General features: G+C 38.1%; 2 protein-coding genes across 10 annotated transcripts in view; one reads left to right on the top strand and one right to left on the bottom strand.

The window, feature by feature from the left end:
• Window positions 1–213: 213 nt before the first annotated feature.
• LOC119797385 (piggyBac transposable element-derived protein 1-like) lies at window positions 214–5,752 on the bottom strand. Of its 8 annotated transcripts, none has more exons than XM_038306449.1 (5): window positions 3,046–3,988; window positions 2,739–2,789; window positions 1,238–1,307; window positions 1,042–1,099; window positions 215–969 (listed from the first exon to the last, which is right to left on the bottom strand). In XM_038306449.1, the coding sequence occupies exons 1-3, from the start codon at window positions 3,854–3,856 to the stop codon at window positions 1,252–1,254; spliced, it is 918 nt and encodes a 305-aa protein (XP_038162377.1). In that variant the 5' UTR covers window positions 3,857–3,988; the 3' UTR covers window positions 215–969; window positions 1,042–1,099; window positions 1,238–1,251. The 8 variants fall into 8 exon arrangements, 7 of the variants coding, with proteins under 7 accessions (XP_038162377.1, XP_038162378.1, XP_038162375.1 ...); XM_038306450.1 differs by having other exon boundaries at window positions 215–966; XM_038306447.1 differs by having other exon boundaries at window positions 216–969; window positions 1,042–1,154.
• A 3,421-nt stretch (window positions 5,753–9,173) lies between these two features.
• Window positions 9,174–26,239, top strand: part of LOC119797393 — a 52,345-nt gene continuing 35,279 nt past the window's right edge. The window contains exons 1-6 of one of the 2 annotated variants that reach the window (XM_038306461.1): window positions 9,174–9,618; window positions 15,989–16,090; window positions 18,543–18,745; window positions 19,102–19,268; window positions 20,732–20,866; window positions 23,799–23,887. In XM_038306461.1, the coding sequence (XP_038162389.1) occupies window positions 9,580–9,618; window positions 15,989–16,090; window positions 18,543–18,745; window positions 19,102–19,268; window positions 20,732–20,866; window positions 23,799–23,887 (735 nt within the window). In that variant the 5' untranslated portion in view covers window positions 9,174–9,579. Of the gene's footprint in view, window positions 9,619–15,988; window positions 16,091–18,542; window positions 18,746–19,101; window positions 19,269–20,731; window positions 20,867–23,770; window positions 23,888–26,239 lie in introns of those variants that run through there. The other variant, XM_038306462.1, reaches the window with a different exon arrangement.

The following is a 26,239-nucleotide window of genomic DNA, read 5'->3' as shown; positions in this document are numbered from 1 at the left end:
TGCTAAATGCAGGATTTTACCGTATTTTTAAAATACGGTAAAATTCTGGCAACCACAGCTGCCAGTTTTTTACCGTATTTGCTAAATGCAGGATTTTACCGTATTTTTAAAATACGGTAAAATTCTGGCAACCACAGCTGCCAGTTTTTTACCGTATTTGCTAAATGCAGGATTTTACCGTATTTTTAAAATACGGTAAAATTCTGGCAACCACAGCTGCCAGTTTTTTACCGTATTTGCTAAATGCAGGATTTTACCGTATTTTTAATATACGGTAAAATTCTGGCAACCACAGCTGCCAGTTTATTACCGTATTTTGTAAATGCAGGATTCTACCGTATTTTTAAAATACGGTAAAATACCGTACTTCCTAAAATATTTAAAAAAAAAATAAAATGTGGTTTTGCCGTAGTAAATACGGTCATGCTGACTGAGGCATAATATCTCCATGAGTGAAAAACACATCCAGACTGGATGATATATTGACATTTTATTGTAAACCCTCCCCCCCAAAAAAAACTTATGGTAAATTACTGGTCTCTGTTCCTACCAGAATTTTACCATACAAATTATAGTACAACACACAAGGAAGTGTAACTTGTCAAGCATTTCTATACAGAAAGTTATAAAGAAAATAATTTCTAATTAAACAAAAATACAGATTACGAGTAATCCACTTAAAGAAACAATTTCTATTTAAAAAGTCAAGTTAAAAAAAGAACTGATTCTATTTTCTGTCCAGTTTCCTCACGGTATTACTGAGATCTGGAAAACAGAAACAAAACAAACAGTATGTGTCCACATAAGAGATAACATATTGTAGAAGACAAAATGGTGATAAAAGGATTCTTGTTCTGGGTTGAGAGTCACAAGTCGCTGAGATCAGACGTTGCTCAGGATGGTTGTAGTCTTCCCAGTCACAGGTTGAAATTGAGACTCGCATGTTGTCAATCGGGTGTTTCCTCTCTGCTGGAAAACAAAAAGAAAAAGTTAGAAAGATGCACTACATGAACATCTTATTCGCTTAAATGTTTGTTTCACCTTTGTTGACTTGCATATGGACACAGGTACTTCAACCAGGTGGTGCGATCATTTCTGACTGAAAATTCAGTAGTTAAACCTTTGTTTGTTGTCAACAGGTGTGATCCTCTGGTCTGCAACCAGACAAAATACACAAACAAAAAACAAATAAAAACAAATATAACTGTTTTAGGCAATTTATGAAATAGATACTCACCATTTATCTGAGTCTCATGAAGGCCAATAGGTTGTCTTCAACCATTTATGTAAGTTACATTTCCTGCAAGCTAGCAGAAACAAAGCTGTAAATGTGAACACTTTTCATACAGGCAAACAAATTGATACAGCTGAGACAATTTATGCTAGGTTAGTTTTTCTCAGTCACTTTTGGTGCATTTCTCAAGTCATTGTTGGCATTTACAAAACAGTAAGCGCATTTCTCAAAACAATTTGTAGAAACAGGAAAAATAGCATTTGTTTGCTTTCAAAATCCTTAGTTCAGCTCTTAAAATTCTGTCTGTTAACATATCAGTGACTCAAAATAATAAGTTATAGTCTCTCTATGTACAGATAAGACAGTCAAATTGATTAGTCATGAGAAGAGACTACAAAAGGATCATTTACGCCAGTGTTTCTCAACCCTGCTCCTCACCACCCCCTGCTCTGCATGTTTTAGATGTGCCTCTACTCCAGAACAGCTGATTCAAATGATTGGATGACAATCAAGTACTGCAGAAGCTTGTTAATCATCCAGAGATACAATTCAGGTGTGTGGCAGAAGGGAAATACCTAAGCCTGCAGGACAGGGTGACGCTGAAGACCAGGATTGAGAAACACTGATTTACGCTTTTGCTATAATTTATTCATGGACCATGCCTTGGTGATTCATAAAGAAAAAGACAGAAATGCAGAGAACAAAAAAAGTAGAAAAGGAGCCACAGGACAATCTCCTCAAGGAAAACTGTACAGTGCTGTAGAAATTACATTACATTTTAATTTCCATAGTCACTTTGTTCCTTAACTCCACTGAGGATCTTTTTTCCTCAGTGGGGTTAAGGAATGAACAGTAGGGTGGGAGGACCTCCATCAGCGTCATGTTGTGGGTCTCAGCCATGTCCTGATGTTGGACTGATGGAAACTGGCAGATGTCCTCAGCCTCTTCTGACTCTTCTTCTGCTTTCCTCCCAACTATTTCCTCCTCAGCCTCACTCCTCTTCTTCTCTCTGGCTGTTCACTCTGTCCAGATACTTGTTCATCAGTTCTCAGACATGTAACATTGTGTTGTGTTCTGACTATATAGAGCATAATGTTGCCAACTGATGGTTCACAAGATGCACCTCCAATCTGTTTCAGAAAACTGGTTGATCGTTGGTTGAGCTAATGGTTCATACACTGACCTGTTAGAGAAACTCAGGACTCACTTGGGAGCAATTTACCAATTCAGGACAGATTTGGAAAATAATAGAATATAAATTAATTAATATATGATTCACATTATGACAACTTTAAGACTTATGCATGTTAAGACTTACACAATGAACTGATGATATTTTGGAAGTTGAGAATTCAACACAGACACGTTGTTGTCCTGTTGTCCTCATTTTCTGTATACACCCTTTATCCTCCGGGTCAAAATGACCCGTCTTCACTAAACCCCCAATATAAGCAGCTTAATTGAATTTTAAACACCAAATTCTATCTTGTATATTGTCACTCACCACAAAATGTGTGAATACTTGAGTTTTCCCTCTCCACTTGAATTTCTATAGCTTAAGAAAAAAAATGTGCAAAATTAGTTTCGAATGCATTTTTATTCATCACAGTGACTAATTTTCTTTTACTTTTCTCCAGTGAACAAGAGGATGTACAATACAAAAATATGAAAAATAACATAACCCATTCAACTAATTGGCACATGTAGGGCAGTATGCAAGTGCACAGTCTTTGCAGATATATTTCTTACACCTGCAGCACACAGTATGTGTTTTACAGTCTGAGGGCAGAACTGACATCTCTTCCTCTTACTTGGCTTAGCTGGGGAAGTGGCTGTGGTAGATGGATCCTCAGGTTGATCAGGAGCTGCTGCACTCTGAATAGCTTTCACAACTGCTGCTGAGGCTTCTGTGCGGGGGACATGCTTCCTTCTTTCAATGAGTGGAGTTACAAGTGCCTTTCCTAGCTGCTCCAGGAACACCCTCCTCTTGTTGTGCTTATGAGACATCCAGGTTGGGTTGATCTCTATCCAAATCACAAAGGCATTGTAGGAGGACACATCAATGATGTTGTGGAAGATGACCAGGGGCCAGCGGGCAGTCATTCTTCTGCAGCTATATGCTCCAATCACCTTATCTAGGTTGTCCACACCTCCTTTGTTTCGGTTGAATTCCAGGATAATGATTGGCTTCCTGTCCTCACGGTCACTAGTGTCGCCGTCTTTGTGCAGTGTGCTCAGAAGAACTACATTCTTGTTTTTCTTTGGGAGGTAGGAAACTAGAGTGGTGGTGGGTGTGAAGGCAAACTTTGAGGAGAAGACCTCTCTCTCCTTTGACCCAAGCAGTGCAGGTGGGAGCTCAGGCTTGTTCTTTCGAACTGTACCAACCATGGTGATCTTCCTCTTCAGGAGCTGCTGTCCGAGTTCATAAGAGTTGAAGAAATTGTCACATGTCACATTGTGACCCCTCAGTCCCTCTGTCACATCAAGCACAACTCGCAACCCCTGGTTCTTCTCTGGGCATCCACTGGTTGACTTCCCAGTATAGACTTGCATTTTCCAAGCATAGCTTGATTCGGAAGCCACCCATGACTTGATCCCATATTTTGCTGGCTTGCTGGGCATATACTGCTGGAAAGGACAACAACCTTTGGACAAAAGACATTAGCATCAGTGATTAGTATCAGTGTCACAGAAAACAGTCAAAGAAATCAATAGTGAAAATCACTTTTATTACAAATATGAAAACAGATTACCTCTAAATAGAACCAGTTGCTCATCCACTGTTACATCAGGCTCTGGATTGTAGAGGTAGGGTAACCGCTCCACCCACTTGTCCCATACCTCTCTTATGGCTGCAAGTTTGTCTGTCATACATCTTGCTGGTCTTGATTCACGGTCATCAAATCGCATCAGTCTTGAGTAGGTGTGAAAGAGTTTGAGTGGCATTGTGGCTCGGAAAATTGGCCTTCCACTCTCTGCTTACTTCTGCTACTGATTGATCTGAGACACAACTAAAACTTTGTAACATTTTATGGTTTGTAAATAACTCTGTGACCTTGATTTCAACTCCATTTGCCTCACGGGTCATTTTGACCTGAAGACCATCTTTGTACCTTTTTTTGTACAGCTTACATGGAAATGAGACTAAAAGCAACACTGAACTTTTTCTATTGTCTGGGCCAATCTAGGAAAAGTCTTAAAATCTCAAGTTAAAAAAATTACATTTAGGGGATTTTGGGGGGGGGGGGGGTTAACACAGTGGCGGGTCATTTTGACCCGAGGACAACAGGAGGGTTAACATATTTTGATCAAGACGATAAAAGCAAATTACAATTATAAAAGCATAGAAGTGTACATAACCAGCTACATGATGTACAAAAGCAAAACTAATTTTTTGATGTGCAGAAGTGACACAGTAATTTGAAGATTGTACAGGTAGTTTTAGGAATTTCAATTCTGTTCTGAGAGATGCACCCAAACTGAGAAAAGCTGTAAAATATTAATATTTAAATTCTCTTATTTTAAAATCCTTCAACTGTCATGGACCCAGTGACTTTAGTGCAAGTATTTTGGGGGTGAGAGTCAAGACGTCAAAGGAAAATATTAAATAATATCTCTGATGCCAAGCTTTATACTTCTAAGTATTACCAAAGTATTGAAACAAAAGCTAACATGTTCTTCAGAGATTTAACTTGCATGCATGAACATTTCACACTCAAAGTAATTCAAATTAATTATTGAACCAAACTTGGAAAAAGTTGCTTCTGCCATTAACAATAACTTTAAGCACATGTAGTCTAAAGTAGACCAGAAATATAATCTATGCAGCCGTTCCTACAGAAACATTAATGGAAGTGTTGCATCTGTGAAGATTAAATGTTCCGTATAGTAAAAATATATAGCTGCAGTGCATATACATAAACAGCATGGCTCAGAAACTACACATTTCTTTGTCAGTTGGTTAAAGTTAGCTAACTTCAGTTAAAACCGTGAAAGGGACTCACCTGTGATGTGTTGCCCTTCTCCTCCTGAACGTGCAAAAATAGCAGAAATTTGATTTCAAAGACAGTAGCAGCATCTTGACAAGGACCAGGCCTACTGGGCTCTCAGCACCCTAGTTAGCAACCTTAGTTAGCACAGTGACTTTACTGTGTTGAGTTCAGGACACCACTACAGGAACAGAGTTAAAAGAATCTTGCTGCTGATGCTGAAGGATCAAGCAGCAATGCAAACTAGATAATTATTTGTTTACATGACAAATAACAGTCTCCATTTACTGTAAACCCTGCTATTTATCACAATAACAAAATGAAAAACTCTCTAGACAAGGGGTCCCCAAACTACAGCCTGTGTCATTTGGTCTGGCAATGCTGGATCCGGCCTGCCTCCTCATACCAGAGAGCATTCAGTGTATTTTTTTCATATATTGTATTTTCTGGTTTGTGGATTTTTCTTCAACCACCAGGGGGCTCTTGAGCAGATGTTAAACTAACTTTCCCTCAAATATATACTAGTCAGTCCCAGTAACCGTTTCACTCACGGTTTTTTTTTTCCATTTCCATTCTGGGTAAAAATCTATCTAAAAGCGACCGCGGATGTGGCGTAGTCAGCCCCCCACCACCCGTCGACAGTTTCAAAGACAGAACAGCCCCCCCCCCCGCCGACAATAAGTTTCTAAGGTATCTTTCTCCAAAAACTAAGACCGGCCCCCAAGCAGAGAAAGGAACAGCTATGTGGCCCTCGCAGGAAAAAGTTTGGGGACCCCTGCTCTAGACTATTCTCTACTAATAGCACTATATTTAAAACCAAGTGTGGGATTTGTGAAACTTCAATGATGGGTGACTTTACAACTTGTATGATTTTGGATAACACTAGAATTGTTCTTTATTGAAGTTTCACAAATCAGATAAAGGTTTTACAAACCCCACACTTGGTTTTAAATATTCTGATATGAGTTGAGAATAATCTAGTCCAGATTTGAAGAGTCTAGGTGTTGTAGTTTTTTAGCTAGAGTAAATTAAAGATGCTGATTGTAGTGAAAAATTAGGTGGAATTGCCCTTTAGCCATTTCCCAAATTGGAAGCAGCAATTGGAAACCAACTTCAGCTTCATTCAAGCAAGAGGGGCTAACATACAGTTCTCTTAATGTTAATGATCAAATACTCTCATAAGTGATGGTGGCGTTGGCTGTAGGAGTTTGCTTTGCAATCGGTGGATCGCCAGATCGATGCCTTGTCTACTGCTGAGATTTCAGTTTGGTGTATTAAAGGCATTATTAAAAAAGAAACCAGAATATCACACCAGCATTCTGTTCTTTGTAAAAAATTCTTTTGCAGTCTTGTTTACGCTTTTACATTGTAGATCTAAACATCAGCAAAATTTGTAATTTTAGCTGATTGCTACTGTTAAGTTTAGGGTAATTAACTGCTGGCAATATTACAATTTTTTAAGAACTTTACAATTACTTATATTTTTACACTATATTTCTGTATTTTCTACATTCGTGACTGTCACAATTATTTAGGATATATATTTATTCAGTTATGATAATGCCATGTATTTTCTACGGCAGTATAATGCTGTGAATATTCTGGTCAGTAACTGCTGGCATTTTACAATTTTTTACCGTAAATTTACTGACTTTCTTTGCAGTTTCGACTTACGGTAGTTTCATGTAATTCTACGGTAATGCAACGTTTTTGGGTACGACGGTCAAAAACTGTTGGTCTTTTACCATTTCTTACCGTAAATTTACTGACTTTCTTTGCAGTTTCGACTTACGGTAGTTCCATGTAATTTCTACGGTAATGCAATGTTTTTGGATACGACGGTCAAAAACTGTTGGTCTTTTACCATTTCTTACCGTAAATTTACTGACTTTCTTTGCAGTTTCGACTTACGGTAGTTCCATGTAATTCTACGGTAATGCAACGTTTTTGGGTACGACGGTCAAAAACTGTTGGTTTTTTACCTTTTTTTACCGTAAATTTACTGACTTTCTTTGCAGTTTCGACTTACGGTAGTTCCATGTAATTTCTACGGTAATGCAATGTTTTTGGATACGACGGTCAAAAACTGTTGGTCTTTTACCATTTCTTACCGTAAATTTACTGACTTTCTTTGCAGTTTCGACTTACGGTAGTTCCATGTAATTTCTACGGTAATGCAATGTTTTTGGATACGACGGTCAAAAACTGTTGGTTTTTTACCTTTTTTTACCGTAAATTTACTGACTTTTTTTACAGTGTAGAAACAAATCATCTTTAGAGCTCAGTAGACTTCATGAAGGGTTGATAGTGAGGTGGCAAGTGTCATGCTACAGCAAAACATCCCCAAACCATGACTCTTCAACCTCCATGATTCACAGCTGGTAGGAGGTTCTTCTTGTGGGATGTAATTTTGTTTTCCTTTGTTAAATATGTCTTCTGGTATCCAGCAAAATATGATTCAGTCTAAAAAAACCAACATTGCTTTAAAGCCAGAGTCTTTCTTTTTCTGTCTGGTAAAGTTTTACGGCCCTTCACTCTTTTTTTTTTATACATGTATACTAAGGGTTTTTTCTTTGCACACCTCACATAAATGTTAAAATTATACCATCAAGTTATGCACTTTCATATCAGCAAGTATCTGCTGTAGGTCCTGTGATGAGGTTTTAGGATTTTTGAAGACTCTTTTTAACATCTTACGGTCAGCCTTTAAGGTAAATTTGCTCAGCCAGCCAGACGTCGAGGATGTTGGCAGTTGTTTTGATTGTCCAACACTTACACACGTACATTTTTCTTTCTGCTTCAAATTACCAAACTGCTTATATATATAGCTATATCTATATATATATATATCTATATATATATATATATATATATATATATATATATATATATATATATATATATATATATATATATATATATATATATATATACGGATGGACAGACAGATAGATGGATAGATATTAGTGTTGCATCGATACCAATACCAGTATTGGGCAGGGCCCCGATCCAGGACTAAAATCGTGGTATCTGTATCGGGGATTACCATCAAATAGATCACCGATACCATTTCGAGAGCCAAAAGTTTATTCAGCAATTGTCACCCATTCCAGGTAGGCAATAAAAAGGTTGTCTGGATTCACTTTGTATTAGTGTTTGTCCTGCTTCACAAAGGTAGGCAGCAGCTTGACAAAGCCACGATGGCAATTATTTAACATCCAAGTAGTTTGCAGTTGTTCAAACACACACACATCAATTTTAAAAAGATTGTATGGGTATGGTATCGGTCAGACGATACTGCACAGCCAGTTATCGGGCGCAACACTAATATATATATATATATATATATATATATATACATTTGAAAAGGCTTGGTCAGTTCTTTAAAACTCAAATCACTCCGGAGTACAACAAATACATCTCTTTCCTATTTATATGCCCTTTTGGGTAGTTTTAGCCATTTGTGGTCAAATCAAATATTAATATCCTCACAAGAAATGGCATTTAGAATGATAAGATTATTTATTTCAGATAAAAAATAAATTGTAAAGAAAACATCTTTTATTTTGCTGGTATGTCAGGTTTATTTTTACAGTATTTTAATTTTAAAAACAAATATAGCACTTGTAAGGAAAACTAATTACAGATAGATAGATAGATAGATAGATAGATAGATAGATAGATAGATAGATAGATAGATAGATAGATAGATAGATAGATAGATAGATAGATAGATAGATAGATAGATAGATAGATAGATAGATAGATAGATAGATAGTAATTTTGGAGATTAATTGAAGTGTTTCCTTCAGCACTCCCTCGGTTAGGGGTATTGCAGATGTCTTGCAGTGATTGCATCTGTGGTCTGGATCATATTGCGGTATTTTTGCCCCCTGTGCACCAGAAGAGTGAAAGCTCAGTCACTAGCAGTGAAGGGGTGACATGCAGGGTGCTGGAAAGCAACAATTTCTCATTCACCACCTGAATTAATTACGTTATTGACCGAAGCTGAGGCAAGCAGCCAGCCGGGCACGGTGGGTCTGAATGGGTGTCTGTGAGGGGGGGATGTACCGCAGGGAGCGCGGCTGAATCGCCTCAATCAGAGCGCGCGCCTCCGTCGGATCTCCTCTTCCTGCCGTCACACCCACGCGCGCCAAGCAGGTTCACTCCGTGGGAGAGAAAAAAAAGGGGGAGGACCGACAGCTCAGCGGAGACTGCTGCAGTACGAGCTCAGCGGGAGACTCGGAAGCGGAGAGAGAAAAACACACACACACGTTAACATTGCAGGTTTATTCCCCATCCTGAGCCCTGGTCTATGGAGAGATCTGCAGCGACGCCATAGCGACGCAGGCCGACATGGAGGAGTATTTGCGGAGGGTCCAGAGCAGGCTCGGGGTGAGTTGCGCTGATGATGAATGAGATCGTGACGGGGAAGCAGCTTCTGCTGCGCTACAAGCTGCGCTCCTGTTGCTCAGACAGTGAACAGCTAAAGAAGGTTTGACCCACCCCCCCATAGAGCCCCCACCCCCCAATAAGCACCTGTAGATCTCCAGTATTTTGACTATCGACGCGTATTGGGTCCAAACAAGCAGCATGTTGCGTTTACAGGATCACCAGGGTTTGCATTTCAACCAGAAGATGATCTGGTATCTTGTGCGTAAAAGACATGACATCAACAAGTTTGTCCTGAGACTCCTTGTCTTTCCTCAGCAGACTTAAATTCCATTTGATGTTGGGCTCAGTGTGTTAAAGCAACCTTTCCAAAAGCCTCATGCAAATAAGAGACCGACAGAACCAATGTGAAGCATTTTTATATCTGCAAGCTGTTATCTTTCCGCATATTTCCGTAAACATCCAATCTGCGCTGGCCTGCAGGTTATTGAAACCATTAGACCTTCTCCTGGTCCTAATGCACTTTTTGTTTTATCTTCACAGCATCACCATTTAGTGTCACTCATTTACTCTGCACACAAAGACGTTGATTGTGTGAATATTTCCTGGTTTGTAAAAAGATCAGTGAGGAGGAGAGGTTGAAGGCAATTTGGGTCATTTCTCTGAGACTAGTCAGGGGTTAAAGCACCAGAAAGGTTTTACTTCTTACAACAATTGCAATGATTGATCAGATAATATTTGCCTCAACACCATTGAACACCCTTAACCATAACCCCAAGTTTATAAATCACTGTCTTCACAAGATACACATGATCTCTGATGATGCAGTGATATTGTTTAAATTGTAGGATAAAATCCAAAACTATCATTCTGCAAAACAGCAAAAACAAAACCAATCTATTCATTTTGCAGGTTATTGTTTGTTGATAAAATCATCATAGCAAATCAAACAATGGGTAAGAATAAATGAAGTCTGCTTACAGATGGATGATGCAGAGCTCAATGCAAAGCTGCTAAGCTTACAAGCTTTACAAATACATACACTAAATGCATTTTATTAGGCTGTGGGAGACAAACCAAATCATAGTGGATTTTTTTTTTTTTTTTTGTAAATGCATAGAACAAGTTGCATAATGTAAAATATCAGAATAAACATTTAGAGTGTGAATGTTATGTATATGAGTTTTAACCCTGAATCTGTTCTTTTGCAAAAACACCTTGCGGTATTACTCTATAAGCTTTGCACCTTTGGAGATAAAAAAAATATATAAAGCCATTCCTCTTTGCAAAATAGCTTAAATTTAGACATATTGCAGGGAGAGAATCTGTGTAGAGCACTTGAAATCTTGCCGATCATTTTTGTTTGGGTTTAGGAGCCACTGCCCCCAATATAAAGCCTCCAAAGGGTTTCTTTTAGGATTGCCCTGCATTTAGTGTCTTGCTCTGTCCATCTTCCTATCAATTATGGCCAGCAACATTTTCAAGACCAAATCTGTTTTACTTTGCATTAGTTTATTAAATAAAATCCTAATGAAATGCACTGAAACTTGTGGTTATAAGGTAACAAAAATTTTCATTTTTGGGAACAAATTGCAGATGCATTGGAAAGCCGTGAAAACAGGTGTATGAATGTGTCTCACACCTGCCTAGAAGGACATTTTAAAGAAAAATCAGGAACCTTTATCCTCAAAGTGCTTCAGTAGAATGCGGTGTAAGCTGTCAAAAAAAGAAACGATGTACATTTGCAAATCAGAGCACCATGAGGTAATCAGGTGTCAAAGAGGCAAAGCGGTGAGTGCCTTTGAAGTTGCAGACGAGGTGCAACATATTTATGCTCATTTAGTTTTTTTGAATTCACACATACTGTGCACATTTTTTTTAATCTCTTGAAAGAATCTCTCGAGTCTAAAGTTTGATGATTCAGACTTTCGCATACCTCTCATTATCTTTGCCATTCTCTAAGAGTTTTTTTTTTCACTCACTTTAAAGATGGCCCTGATCCAGAACAGCCATACCTTTAATTGGATTGGCTCTACCCATACTTACTGAACCCATCTCCTCTTCTTCTTAGTTCTTTGCTCTTCAGCTCATCATCTTTTTGCAAAGAGCTCAAACTGTAAGATCAGATTACTTATAGCATCCACACACTTGAAGGGGCTTTTAAACTTTTATTCTGTCAGATGTTATTTATTAACTACTGTAACTGCGTGTCTGAGGTGCTGTTAGTTTTACATTATACTGATATCTATGAATATCTATGATATCTATGAGCATGAAAATTAGTACTGGGTCACAGAATGGGCCAAATTAACTACTTAATCATGGGTTTTACAGGTGAAGAGGAGATGTAAAATGGATCTAATGCCAATCATATCTGCTACGGCCGGAGGTGTTTCAGACATGCAATATGACTCTCTGTATAGGGCAGCACAGTCTCAGGAGATGCCATGAGGCAAAAGGTTGGAGGAAAATCTGTTGTGTTTTCTGCTTCTTTTCATGTCCAGTCAACAGCAGGCAGGATGTGTGGTGTTTAAATCTATATTTCTATGTAAATTATTTTGCCTCTAAGCTTTGTTTTGGTGACTCTGTATGGAAATACTGCTTTACACCATGTGGCTGATGATGCTTAAGTTGTACTGGAGTCACATTATGTAATTTGCAGCCTGAAGACCCTTTTTTACTCTGTGGAGGCCTCAGTCATGTTCTATGGTGTAGAATATTAGAGCAGGACCTAATCTTCAGATGAAATAATAAGATACAATTAATGGGAAGGCCAGGGCTGTTCTAGGATGTCCCCTTGATCAAGAGTAGGTTTGGAGAAAAAGAATTGTGGCAAAAATAACATCACCACTAGACAGTGTCTGCCAGATCAAGCAGAGCTGGGAACTCTTTCGGTGACAGACTGCACCCTAAGTGCACGAAGGAGAGTTATTGCAGATCCTTTCCCCTAGGGTCAGTTTTAGAACCACCACTGCTTTCCTCTGGAAGTTTGGTTTTTATCTCCTTCATTTACTTTTACAGTTTGTCGTTCATGTAAGTAGCCTGTTGGATTGTTTATGCATGAATATACCTGCACTGTTACAGTGTTTTTTTTTTTTTAAATCACCCTTCTCAGTTCCACACCTCAGTTCCTGGACTCTTCAATTTTAAATAAATACAGTTTTCCCCCCTACTCTTACTACTCTTATCTTTTTTTTGTTTATGCTATATTTTGTATCCTTGTGTATATCTGCACACTTCAATTAATGGTTCATTATGCTGCCGCTGCAACTACATTTTTTCATCGTTGGACAATAAAGGACAATATGCTATTTCATTCTGCCCAACTTAGATTGAGAGTTGATTTCTGTCTTATGGATGTCAGGTGGTGGGGTTCTGTTTGGTTATGAACTGGGTCACAGAAGGAGGGCTTTTTATTAAAAAAATCCCCAGCAACTTTAGTACATTATCTTGGAGCAAAATAGATCTATGAGAAACAGAAATATGCTGCTTGTTTTCATTGAAGTTTTTTTTTTAAGTTGTGTTGTCAAAAGATAAACTTTCTCTCGGAAGAGATAAAAATGGGAAATTAATAGCAAAACATTTTTTTAAAATGTTAAAAATCAAATTGTTTTCTGTAGAGCAGCAGTAGCAGTACTGTCTTGCTGAAAAAAACAGGTATTCTTGACCATCATCCAAAGAAGGAGAGTGATCTGGAATGTTTTAAAGGAAGAGAGCAGAGCACTTCAGCTGAAAGATATCAGATGACTAATACATGCTCATGTGGACACCCATATACACACACCAGTATTTTCCTGTTGCAGTTGCACGGACACTGGCCTTTTCTCCCGCTAATGCATCACTTCCTCCCTGCTGCCTATCTAGTATTGATTTATCTTCCCTCTCTCCCTCTTATGAAAGAACTGCATCATATCTTCTCTCACACATCTTCTCCTCTTAACGTTCCTCTCCTAATGCCTTCTTCACCTCTGCTTAGATCTGTACCTTCTGATTTTAACCTCTGATTATCACTGATTTGCATATTTTTTCACCCATTAAGTTACATTACTTCTAGTTGATCTTCTACATATCTGATCCACCATATTTGTTTTCAGCCCAGCTCTTCATTTTGAGGTCTTTTTAAATCCTCATCCAATCTCACCTGATGTTTTCTAGTCACACTCTCAGGCTAACTGACTGCCACTAACCTTTTCTCTGCCGACTGAGCTTTAACTAGTCATTGGAAGTTAAATACGTCACCCAGTGTTCAAGTGATAACATTTGTTCATAAAAGCTGGTTGGCTTAAGATTCTCCCTCATATTAAACAAAAAATTATGTTGGAGGACTGACTGGGGTACTGAAGTGTACTAACCATGTTAAGAGTGCACTAATGAATAAACCTTTTTATATCCATCAAGCTTTTTTGACATGTTTTTACTTCATAAACACATAAACACAAACTTAATTTGTGTTTATGTGCTGGACCTGAACAGAAATAATAGACACAACATAATTCTGACCCAGAAAAATTATTATTATTTTTTTTATGTTATTAAACTTTCTGGAAAATGTTGCATGCTTTTGTTGCCTCCCATTTTGCTTTTATTCTCTTAAATAAAATCTATTGCCAACATACTACCTTCAGACATTAAATGACTAATCCAGTTTTGTGTATTTTAATCTCAGTTCAAGTACAAATTTCCAATGCAAACTTCTACGATGGCATGTGCAGGTTGGTGGGGAACATTAAACATGAGGCCTGTCTGATATTTAATCTGAAATTCATCCTTGTTTTTGATATAAACAACAGAAGGTAGTCAGCTGACCAGTGTTGAAACATAAGACTGAAACAAGTAATGTCAGGGAGAACATTGCAGAGAAGTTTACAAAGCAAAGAAGTATGTTGGTAGCAGTATTGTGCTTTGGAGGTGTTTTTCTTTGGGTTTGAAGTTGAAATGGAAATTGAAAGGTGATAAGAAAAAACCTCTGGAGGCTCAGACAGGAAAAAATCCACTGTGATTCACAGATGCTCACTCTGGACTTTGGAATAAATTGGCAAATGTATCAGTGTCTAAAAGTTTAAAGCTGCTAGAAACTTACATTAAAAGTCTTACACCAAAATATGGTTTTGATTGAGATTGGATGCATGCCACACTTTTCAGATTTTGAATTCATATCAAATTCTTGTGTTTGGAAAATGTAGAGGTAAGTTGTGGGAATATGTTTTTACAGCACTGTACATGGATCTATTCTACTTTTCTACCATTGTAGGGAAAAATGTTGACTAAGGAAATAAACCAGCCTTTCATTTTGTTTAGCTTCTTTAAAATAACAAAAGAATGAAAAGCCATTCAGATTTTTCTAGAGAAGATGTGGGGGAACATTATAAAAAGATTGGCATAGGTCTTTTTTTTGGTTTATTTCGTTATTTGACATTTCAACATCTTACAAACCAATTAAGATTTTTTTCCAGATAGAAAGGCTAGTCATTGTTTCTGCATTTTGCCTCGTAATTAACGCTACAGGCTTGCAGCAGGGCTTGTGCAGGCGGTGATTGGACTTATCTGTTGGGAGGTAAGGCAGAATAGATCAACAAAGAACAAGACATGCTGTGCATAGTCGCTCCTAGGTTGTTTTCATGCTTTCTAAAATTAATTTGGGACATTTCTGTTTATTTTTCAAATTGTTTATAAATATGCTCATTTTGGGATATTTTTAACATTTTAAAAACATTATATTCTGAATTTCCTCATGTTTGTTTGTTTACACTATTGCCCTGTGTTCAAACCTATTTGGATTGTGCTGGAAGATCATTAATTATCACCCACTTTCAAGGACAATTCCAAGAATCCTAGTCAACAAATGAGGGGAGAGACTTAATTTCCTGCCTTTCTTGCACAGAAATGAATGCGTAATCTTTGCAGTGGAGCTCTCATTAATGTCCATTTACCCGAAATGGGGAGTTTTTGTCCTCATCGTTAAATGTAGCCAGTGGAACTAATCGCTGCTCTGACAAGGCATGACACTGAGAGGTGAAAGGCATTCCTGTTGCTCGGCTGTTAGAAGTGATTTTCTGACACCTTCACCAACCCTGATTAAAAGCATTACCTGTCAAACTTGAGCTGAATCATGTGAAACCGGGGTTTTTATTATTAATTCATAAAGTGGGTTTTTTAGATGCTACATCCATCCAATATGGACCTACTGGCTTAATGATCTTTAGAATATGTGGGGATGTAAGTTTAAGCTATTTAATAATGTATAGTTGCCTATAATCAGCTGTTCCCTGTAAAAGCAAATAGTATGTTTTCCAAATGTACATCTGACTATAGCTGATTGAGTTAAATAAAATGCAGAGAAACAAAGACAGAGATTCTTTGTGTGTGTTTTCAGGCAGGTTTACCTGGAGGTCCTGTCCATGCTGTCTTAGGAGGACCAGAGCCTGATGTGGACACTGTGGCTGCAACACTGTGTTTAGCACTACATCTCAGTCAGGTAATAACAGCATCAGTTGCTGTACATTTATGATTCAAGTTCTAAAAGGGGTTAAAATTTATTTGCGAGCACAGATTATTCTGTGTAGAGGAGTGGTGGATGGATGTAGGATGTCGCTTTGTTCTGTAGCCACTCAGCCTCTGTACTGTGATGTCAACAGCCCTTTAAAAAACCCTGATACATATTTTAACAATAAGCTCCTTTAAAAGCACTTTACCTTCAAAATATATGCCGTTTTACCTCCATTGTGGTTCAGAGATGGATTAGAGGCATACCACCTTTAGTTTCTTTTGTTAATTCCCACACATTATAGAGAAACCACACTAGCTAACAAATGTAAATGGCCTATACTTATATAACGCTTTTTCAAGTCAGGAGACTTGACTTTACACTACATTCAATAATTCACCCACACACTGATGGTGACAAACTACATTGTAGCCACAGCTGCCCTGGGGCGCACTGACAGAAGCAAGGCTTTGTACACTGGCGCCACTGGCCTAATGACCACCATAGGCAATGCGGGTGAAGTGTCTCGCCCAATGACACAACGACACTGAAGCCGGAGCCGGGGCTTGAACCGTCAACCCTTTGATTTCAGGGCAAACTCCTACATCCAACGGCACTGACACCACTTTAACAAGTCGATGAACCACAAAAAAGTAGGAAATACCTGAAATATTGTGGCAATGACTTCATTGATTTGCACGTAACGGAAAACACGAAAATTCTGAAAGACTCTGTGAATACAGTTATTAACTTAAGGTGGAAGTCCAATTGCAACGGGAAATACACCACTTGGAGGAGGTCTGTATTCTCCGTGCTTTTCTAGTTGCTACAGTTTAATTACTTCCTACATGTGAAACTTTTGTTTATCCAACCAGTTTTGGTGCTTCCTATGAGCAATATGGCTTTCTGCACAGAGCATCACAGATTAACAGGTACAACATAAAAAAATGTATCCTTAACTTCACCCTTAACGACTGCACTATTGCCCAAGTGCTCATTTGGTCAATCAAATGGTTCTTTGATTAAAAACACTGCATATGCCCGATGATACTGAAGTTTCCTTTAGGTTAGTAACAATGATTTGGTTATATTTTATATATATAATATAAGACAATGTCTGGACTGCTTTTGTCCATCTCTAGTTCAACATCTTGTAGATTCAAGCTGGTCCGATGTCATCTAGATTTTTCCTCATCAAACAGAGATCGTTAAACACTCAATTTGAGACAATACTATTATCGTCCAAAGTCATTCCTCGAGGGGCGAGTGTCCTGCTTGTGTGAAATGTTTCCCTGCTTCGTCACACCTGATTTCCTCATCTCAATCAGAGCCATTAAATAGAAAAGTTCTGATAACTCCATTGGCTACAATGGGCAACATTTCAAAGTGTAAGGGTTATGCACAGAGCATCAGCACTGAGAGGCAAGTTATCCACTCGTGCTAGCATCTTCTTAGATGTTAGCGGAGTATGGTGGTAGAAAATTAAAATTAGGTTGCTTTACTTGTCTTTGATCATATAAACAAAACATTAACATTTATAAATTTTACATATGAGTCGACTGAACATGATTGAAAAAGGATCTAAAAAAATACATTTCACATGGCTAACGGCAGAACTATGAAATGCTGTAAAAAATCTTAATCAGTACCATTTTTTTGTATTAGTTGTGTAAGTTGTAAAATAATTACCAAAAGTATTGGGTCTGTCACAGAGCAGCCTGTATTTTTTTAATGGATTGCCAAGCAGTGCTGCCTAAGTACTGGATCCTCTAGAAACCTGACTTTCTTGGTCTTCCACCGGCAAAGCTCTCCTCTTTAGCCTCTCTGATCTGAATCAGCTTCTTTAAAGCACGGAAACTTCTAGAAGCTGCTAGACTCTGGCCCTCAAGGACTGATTTGGTACACTTCTGGTCCAGATCAGTAAATATTAGTGTTGCGCCGTTGCCATTTTTTGGCCCCGATACCTCGCTGTGCAGTATCGGCCGATACCGATACCATAATAATGTAAAATAATTGCCATCATGGCTTTGTCAAGCTGCTGCCTACCTTTGTGAAGCAGGAAAAAATCAAATACAAAGTGAATCCAGTAGAACTTTTTATTGTCTACCTGGAATGGGTGACAATAGTTGAAGAAACTTTTGGCTCTCAAAATGGTATCGGTGCCCTATTTGTTGGTACTCGCCGATACCGATACCACCATTATATTCGGTATCGGTGCAACACTAGTAAATATCTGTTTTTTTTATTCATTGTGCCTTTAGGTGATGTAGTATAACATGCTTGAGCCTTTTTGGGAAAGTTAGCAGGTAGGTTTTGGGTAGCAGAGCAATGGTCTTCATTTAAGAGGCATAACTGTATCAAACTGTACTTTACATGGTCTATAGGAACATTTAATTCCAAGCTGATTTAGTTTTTGCTCTCTGTGTGTTTCTTTGTGATCTAGATGCAACCCTCAGGTGGAGTATGTGTACCCTTGCTGTGCAGGAAGCGGTGCAGCAAAGAGTTGCCGGAGGAGACCGTCAGATATCTACAAAGAGTGAAAATTAGTGAGAGCTTGTTGTTCTGGAGGGAGGATGTAGACCTTATGAATCTCCACCAAGCTGGAAAGCTTTTGCTCAGTCTGCTGAGAGACGGAGTGCTGGAGAGGTGAGAAAATGTAAATCATACCAACACTCCTGAGCTGAAGTGAGTTTATTTAGCTTAAAAACTTTACCTTTTAAATTTCACCTGAGAGTTGTTGCACTAAATGAAAATACAGTAATTAATGGTTGCCCTTTGGTACTCAAATGTCTTTTTAAGATTTTTATGTCTTGTTTGTGTTTTCAAAGGCTTGTGAAAATACAATTTAGATAAGAATCTGTGTGCATTACGGGCCTCTATGTGGTCCTCTTATGACCCTAAGGAAAATTGCAATTGCTCAAATGGCTCACAATCATAACTTCTTGCCCTGCAGCACTCCATACCCCCTTCACCCCTCTTGTAAATCTCTTTATTCTTCCTAGCTCTGAGTACCACACTTTGGAGTCCAGCATCCTGCGAGTTGTCCATCAGGATGGGCAGCGGGACGCAGTGGATGATGGGGCACTGTCCGCGCTGACAACAGTTGCAAGAGAGATTCTTCAAGAAGCAGCGGAGCAGAGCAGAGCACCGCTGAGGGAGCTTCTCAGAGGTGAGAGAGGCAAAGGCAACCCCCCCTGGAGGGAGTAATGGGGCGATGAAGGAGGACACACACAAATCCCCTTACATGACTCGCTTAACACCCACCAGGAAAGATCGGGGGGAAAGTGCGATAAGGGTTGGTGAGTATGGGTAAAAAGAAAACATAGAACGGAACATAGAGACCCAAAATCTAACTTCTTTCAACTTCAGCAGTTGTTCAGATTTGTTCTTTTCTTCAAGTTTTTTATTTTTCCCGACCCAAACAACAAAGAAATTCAAGGTATGCAGTGATCAACCCGTCAAACTACTGACTTCAGGTGTTCCTATGAGTTCTTTGGCCACCCACTAGTTTTCCAAGCTGCGACAGCATTTCAGCCCCAAAATGGGAAGTTAAATAAAATCATCTTTATTTTATTTTAAGATCAGGGGAGTGGTGACCTAGTGATTAGAGCATAGAGCTTTGAATCCTGAGGTTCTGAGTTCGAGTCCAACTCCCACAGAATGCCACTCGGGGATCCTGAGCAAGGCCATTAACCCCCTCACTGCTCCCCCGGTGCACCACGATGGCAGCCCACTGCTCCCCAAGGAATGCGTTAAACGCAGAGGTAAATTTCTCCAATGTGAGATCAATAAAGTTAAACTATTATAATTATCAGCCACCGTCAAGGTCAGTGGAGGAGGTTCCTGGAAGATATTTTGGATGAATTAGCTTTTGGTTCTGGTTGGATCTATGGATATAGATTTGGTTCTGGTTGGATCTATAGATGAATGCCTAAAATCCATTTAAAAATGACTCAATAATCAGGCAGAAAGCTCTCCTAGAGCACTTGAATTTGACATTATATTGTACTCCAAGGATTCAGCGTGAGCTGGTTATTCCAGTTCATATGCGAGTAATGGCAAACATGCAAATGCTTCATCTTTAAAGAGTATCAATGCAAGTTTTAAAAAATTGAAATTACAAATTAAATTTGTTTTATCTTTAAAACAATTAAAACAGTGTCACAGAGCTGATGTAAAAAACATCTTTATACTGTACTCTGCTGGTTTTCTTCTCTTCAGTCAAGAGTCTGGAATTAAAGCTCTTACTAAAATGGGTAAACCACAGCAGTTGAAATAAAACAGGCAAAGGAATTGAGCCGGAGAATAAATTATGCTGAGTTATCCATGTCATATGTCTTTATAACAGATCTTTGTACAATATTCCGGTTTATAACATATTAGATGAGCCAAATTGCTTGTGCCCAGAGAAATTTACATCATACTAGAGGAAATTTATTTGCTACATGTTGTTGCCTTGTAAAATTGATTCGTAGGCACCCATTCAGTAGGTGCCTACGCCACAATTTTAGAGATACTTCTTTTACAGACGGATGTCAAGTCAGCATATTTTCAAATTACACAAACATGAACTGTTCTCTACTTATTGATTGGAGTTTTTCTTTTTTGCATGCTTGTCTTGTTCGTCTCCAGATGCCTTGCCGCTACTTAAAGAAGCTTTATGGATCAAACGTGGCCATGGTCCAGAAGAACTGGAGGACGTTTTAAGATCATTGGAGCAGTGGGATGATGCCACAGTTAATCTGCCAGATAAAGTGAAGCAAAAAGGTGCAGTAAAAGAAAAACCAGTGTCAGTGACCAGTACACCTAGAAGGTTCCTGATTCTTTTTATGGTAAAGGGCCTTAGATCTAAAGAAGATATATGCAGTGATCACTTTTCAGGAAGTTTTTAATAACTACCCCGCTGTGATAAAGTGGAATTATGACCATCTCTGAAAAATGGTGGAGTCGTATTAGCAAGATGATTAGAAAAGCTATGGCAGTGTTATCAAACTCAGTAGCCTTTATTTATCAGTTCAGCTATGGGCACATTTCAAAAAGAAAGTTAACTTCTTTTAAAGGGAACCTATGAGCAAGACAGTGATGGATGACTCCAGTTTGGAGACCCAAAAAGGTCAAGACACCAAAGATGAATTGCAAACTGGAGTTATTAATCTGTTATCAAATACTGCAATTTGAAAACATGTTTTCAAATTGAATTGATTATTAATATTTTTCCTTATCAGATGTTTAAAATTATACTTCCTGTTTTCACTCTCATTATCTTTTTTGACTTTGCATTTTTCAAATCCTTTTTTGCAGTCAGGATTTCTTTTTACTTCACCCTCTCATTATACAGTTTCTGTGACTCTTCTGGTTCCTGTGAATTCTCTTAACAGTTTTTCATTCCTATTTTCTTTTTGCGCTATCTGAGTTGCTCCGTGGATCCAACCAGCTCTCTCATTGGTTTGTCAGTCACACTTGGATCACAACAGGAAGTACTGATTCCGCAGTTACAAAGTGATCAGTTCTGCACTTGTTGTCAACTTAACATCCGTTTCTAAACATAAAGCCTTAAGTGAGTCTGTGAGAGCAGACTCACTTAAGGCGCCATGATGACTTGTCCTTATAGTCTTCAGCATCTTCTCAGATAAACTGTTCCATCTCTAGTGAAAGTTTCACTGACCAGCTGAAACCACATCAACCAGTTAGTTCCAGTATGATCCTGTTGACCAGTAGTGGTGTGGGTGGACCACTCACCAGGTCAGAACCACTGCACCATCTGACTGGTTTATAGAGCTGGCAGACCACTGACTGGGTAGGAACCAGTGCGCCGTCTGACTGGTTTATAGAGCTGGCAGACCACAGACTGGGTAGGAACCACTGCGCCGTCTGACTGGTTTATAGAGCTGGCAGACCACTGACTGGGTAGGAACCAATGCGCCATCTGACTGGTTTATAGAGCTGGCAGACCACTGACTGGGTCAGAACCACTGCGCCATCTGACTGGTTTATAGAGCTGGCAGACCACTGACTGGGTCAGAACCACTGCGCCATCTGACTGGTTTATAGAGCTGGCAGACCAGCGACCGGGTCAGAACTGGAATAGAAACTCATTGGCATCTCCAATTTGAATAGTTCAATCTCATTGAATTTGATAGAAACCTATCTAAGTGCTGGATGGATGCTTTTAGGTTTATCTCAGAAATCTCCTTCAAAGCACTTGCATCATCAGCACCTGCCCTGTTGACACAGTTAGCCACAGTGATTAAAAGGTATTGTGGAGGGTTTTCTTGAATTTTCTAAAAGACCCACCCTCACCACTTTAAAAAAATAATGTGCATGTGAGAGCATGCACGAGCCCATTTCTCCTCGTGCACGCTCTGTTTTAAAGTTGCTGTATTCATAGCTCATACAAGCTTACTTTGTCCGAACGTCCGCCCTAACCCCTAAATCCCTCAATCACTATATAGAGCGGGGACTATATAGTAAATCAGCCAACTTTCTTTTCGGACAGATGATCACTTCCCCTTTGATCCACCGTGTGGTGCCTGGGCCGTCTTTGTTATTAGGTGCCGCTGTCGAGGAGCAACTGCCTGACAGCAGGCCGCTGTGACAGCAAATCCCATACTGCTTTGTAAGGAGAGATATCCGTGCAAAGCATTCTGGGATATATCTGCCTCTTCCGAGGCCTTTCTTTTCACTTCGTAGTCACTTTTTCTCTTACAACTCTAGGCCATTTTCAAAGACAGTCACTGGGATTGGTTTACCTTTGTTTTACTGTAAGTGTGCACATGGACCAGAAGGTCAGGCAAAAACTTAAATACAGAAAGTAGACTAAAAAGAAAACGCACCTTGATAAGGAATGGTATTTATAAACATGACTTGTTGTTTCTAAATCCCTTTTCAGAAATAGGATTTAAAAATACATTTTTAAATTGCAGTATTTGATAATGGATTAATAGCTACAATTTACAATTCAACATCAATAATTCTTTTTAAAATGTCAAATGCAAATCTTTTCAAATTGGTCTTCTAACTGTGTGACTGAAATCTTTAATTTGAAATGGTTCTATTTCTTTTTTAGTAACTTGGCCCTATGTAGTTCACAACATTGTATTTTTTTCAATGAACCATAGAAACACAGACTTTGTAAATAACTGTTTAAAGCCACTGCGGTGTCTGAAACTATTTAATATAATTTCCCCTTTGAATGCCTCCTGCTCTGAGTTGCTTAACTTCTGAATGAAAATTCAGGTTTTATTCCTTAAACTGTGCTGACTGCTATCATTAGGACGCTGACTACTCATTCTGCATGCATTTCACATATTTACTTCCAATAATAAAATCTTACTAACCTTTAATAAGCATTTTCCTCTTCTCAATCCAAACCTCTCAGCCTCGAAACACACAAATAGTATTTTAGTTATCAGTTATAGAGATAAAATAAACTGGAACTAAGCCACACTAACAATAAAAAGGAAGGTTAAATTGGAATCTGTCTCTGAATGCATTATCAAAGTCCTCATTAGGTAGGTTTTCTGAATATTTGGTTTTGAGTTTCTGATCCAGACCATCATCCTCATCTGGCTGGATAACTTCTGCTTCTGATTAAGATATTCATTCTTGTGTTTTTCTCTGTCTGTTGTGAAACTGTTTTGTATCATTTTGTGTTTTTTATATAACTGTTAGTCTGTTTGTGTGTACTGACTGGATGTAGAGTTAATGCAGCTGCTGATGATGGAGCTGAAGGAGATTACGGATGGAGAGATGACTCTTGCAATCACGTCACTGACCACAGACAAGGAGGTTTGTTTCTTATTCTTTGTTAAAGCTGCAGATTTCATACATTGTTGTTAAATGCAACTCTGCTCAAATCAAAACGACAAATTAAATTACAACTTTACTTTAAAAATCTGCATTCATTGCAGGATTATCCGCAATCCATTGTTCCTATTTTCTTTTTCTTATTTAGACCAATGCTGAGTTTTATTTGGGCAACAAGCAAATAATAAAACTTCACAATATACATGTATCTGCTCTAAGGTTTAAGTCATTAAGGTCCTCTGAGACATAACTTTATATAAATAAACATTACTCAATGTTAATCAGTGTCATTATAAACATTCAAATATTGTGGTGTAATTCATGTTCAAATCAGAATCAGACATATTTTAATAATCCCAGAGGGAAATTACAGCTATGGTTCGCCATAAATTGGCGAACCATAGCTATACTTTCGTACCGTAAAATAATTTTGAAAAAGGCCTATAAGCAGCTCAAATTGTTAATCAAATTTACACAATTATTTAAATGTTTTTTCATCATTATATTCTTATCCCAGTTTCAGTGCGAGACTGCGAGTCCTACTGCAGATCAATACACATAGATTTAAACAGTTGCGAGGCATTCAGAACGATTACTCTAAACATTTCAATACCACTGTGACTCAGTGGTGCTTGATGGAAGCTGCTCTGCTGGAGGATGTTAAAAATGGGAGACTTACTGTAGGAGGGAATCCAGGTTTCAGGATTCACCCAAGGTTTCCTGGCCCATAATAATAATTATTATTATTTGTTAAATGAGGTTCAGTTTGCTGAGGCCAACCCACCGAACCTTCAGCATCCTCCTTATCTGTAGGTCAGCGCGTACAATTCCAATGTACAAAAAAAAAAATATATATATATATATATATATATATATATATTTATAAAATTTTATCTACATTAAATATTCTAGTTTATATAAGTAAATTAAATACTGTATGCTCAAAAAAACACTGCTACAGACTGCAGTTTATTACAGAGCCAAAATAATTCACATATCCATACATAAAATAGGAAACTTCCATATTTTATTTATAATAATTATTTTATATTTTTTGTTTCATTTATTAAAGCTTTTAACCACTGTGGGGTAGCTAGCGAACCAGCTGGGTCATTTAAAAACAGACTGACATTCATGCATTGCTTTATATAGACTATGCATGGTTACATTTGTGAGTGTGGAGGGCAGTATTGTCCTCATAATTGTGGGCTCAGGTGTGTTTCATCAAGGAAATTAGCTTTTTGTGTGTGTCAGCAAAAATACCTTGTAGGTACACCTTTTGGGGATGTAGGGCTTAGGTGCACCTGCTAGAATTTATCCTGTGCAATTTTATGATCAATCAACCTTCTGGTTAAGTGGTTTTCCTTACCGCCTCTTTTCTCTGCTAGGTTGAAAATTAAATTCTCCTCTAACTATGGTTCTGGTTTCCCCACATTTGTTTAGTTTATTAGTTTATTTGGCAGGGGAAAAGTTCAAAGTACATTATTTCTTCAAAGAAGAGACGAGTTTACAGATTTAGCTATTGCTAAAATCCATCTGCAGCCCCTGAGCAGGTTTCCAATATTAAAATATACATTACATTATACAATTACATTCAGAATATTGTACATTGTATTTTTAAAACATGATTAACATTTCTAAGTTAAGAAGAGACCAGGAGTTATGCAATTGTTAACTTTGTATTTATAGTGCATAAATGATTTGGAAACAGGCGAGGTGTTCTATTCCTCCACTAGAAGTCTGGAGATTTGTTACTCTGGATGATGATTCAGGATTAATCCAACAAAAAAAGACTCCTAAAGAAAGTCAGGAGGGATCCAGAGGACACATGGAGGAAAAATAAAAAACAAATTCAGCAGGAACTGGAAAACTAAGAGGAACTTCAGAAAGTTAGATAAATGTAGCAAATTCAGACAAAAAAATGAATTAATACAACTGAATTTAACACAGCAGTCAGTAGCTCAACAATCAGAAGCATCTTAGTGGAGAACTCTCTTATATTGGACATAACGATGGATTCTTATTTTTTAATTTAGAAACCATCACTTTTGTAAGGGAAGAGAGAGACCATTAATGTTTATGGTCCATTACTCTATACCAAATAATATCTCTTGATTCAGGAGGCTTGACATTTAAGATTAAAAGTTACAACTAATAAAAACATATTTTAAAGCTTTCTTGGTTTCAAAAATGGCTAAATAGGTTTTTTTTATCATTTAAGCAAAACTTTAAGAAACTTTGCCAGACATTTGGATAAAACTTAATGCGGCATATTGAAATCATAAAAACCTTCATATTCAGAGATTCTAGCGCACCAGTTCTTCAGATTGTAGT

The sequence above is a fragment of the Cyprinodon tularosa genome, unplaced genomic scaffold (genome assembly GCF_016077235.1).
Source record: "Cyprinodon tularosa strain WSP-4 unplaced genomic scaffold, ASM1607723v1 ctg581, whole genome shotgun sequence".
Lineage (NCBI taxonomy): Eukaryota > Metazoa > Chordata > Actinopteri > Cyprinodontiformes > Cyprinodontidae > Cyprinodon > Cyprinodon tularosa.
Note: the sequence above shows the minus strand (reverse complement) of the source record. Positions and strands in the feature narration are given on the sequence as shown.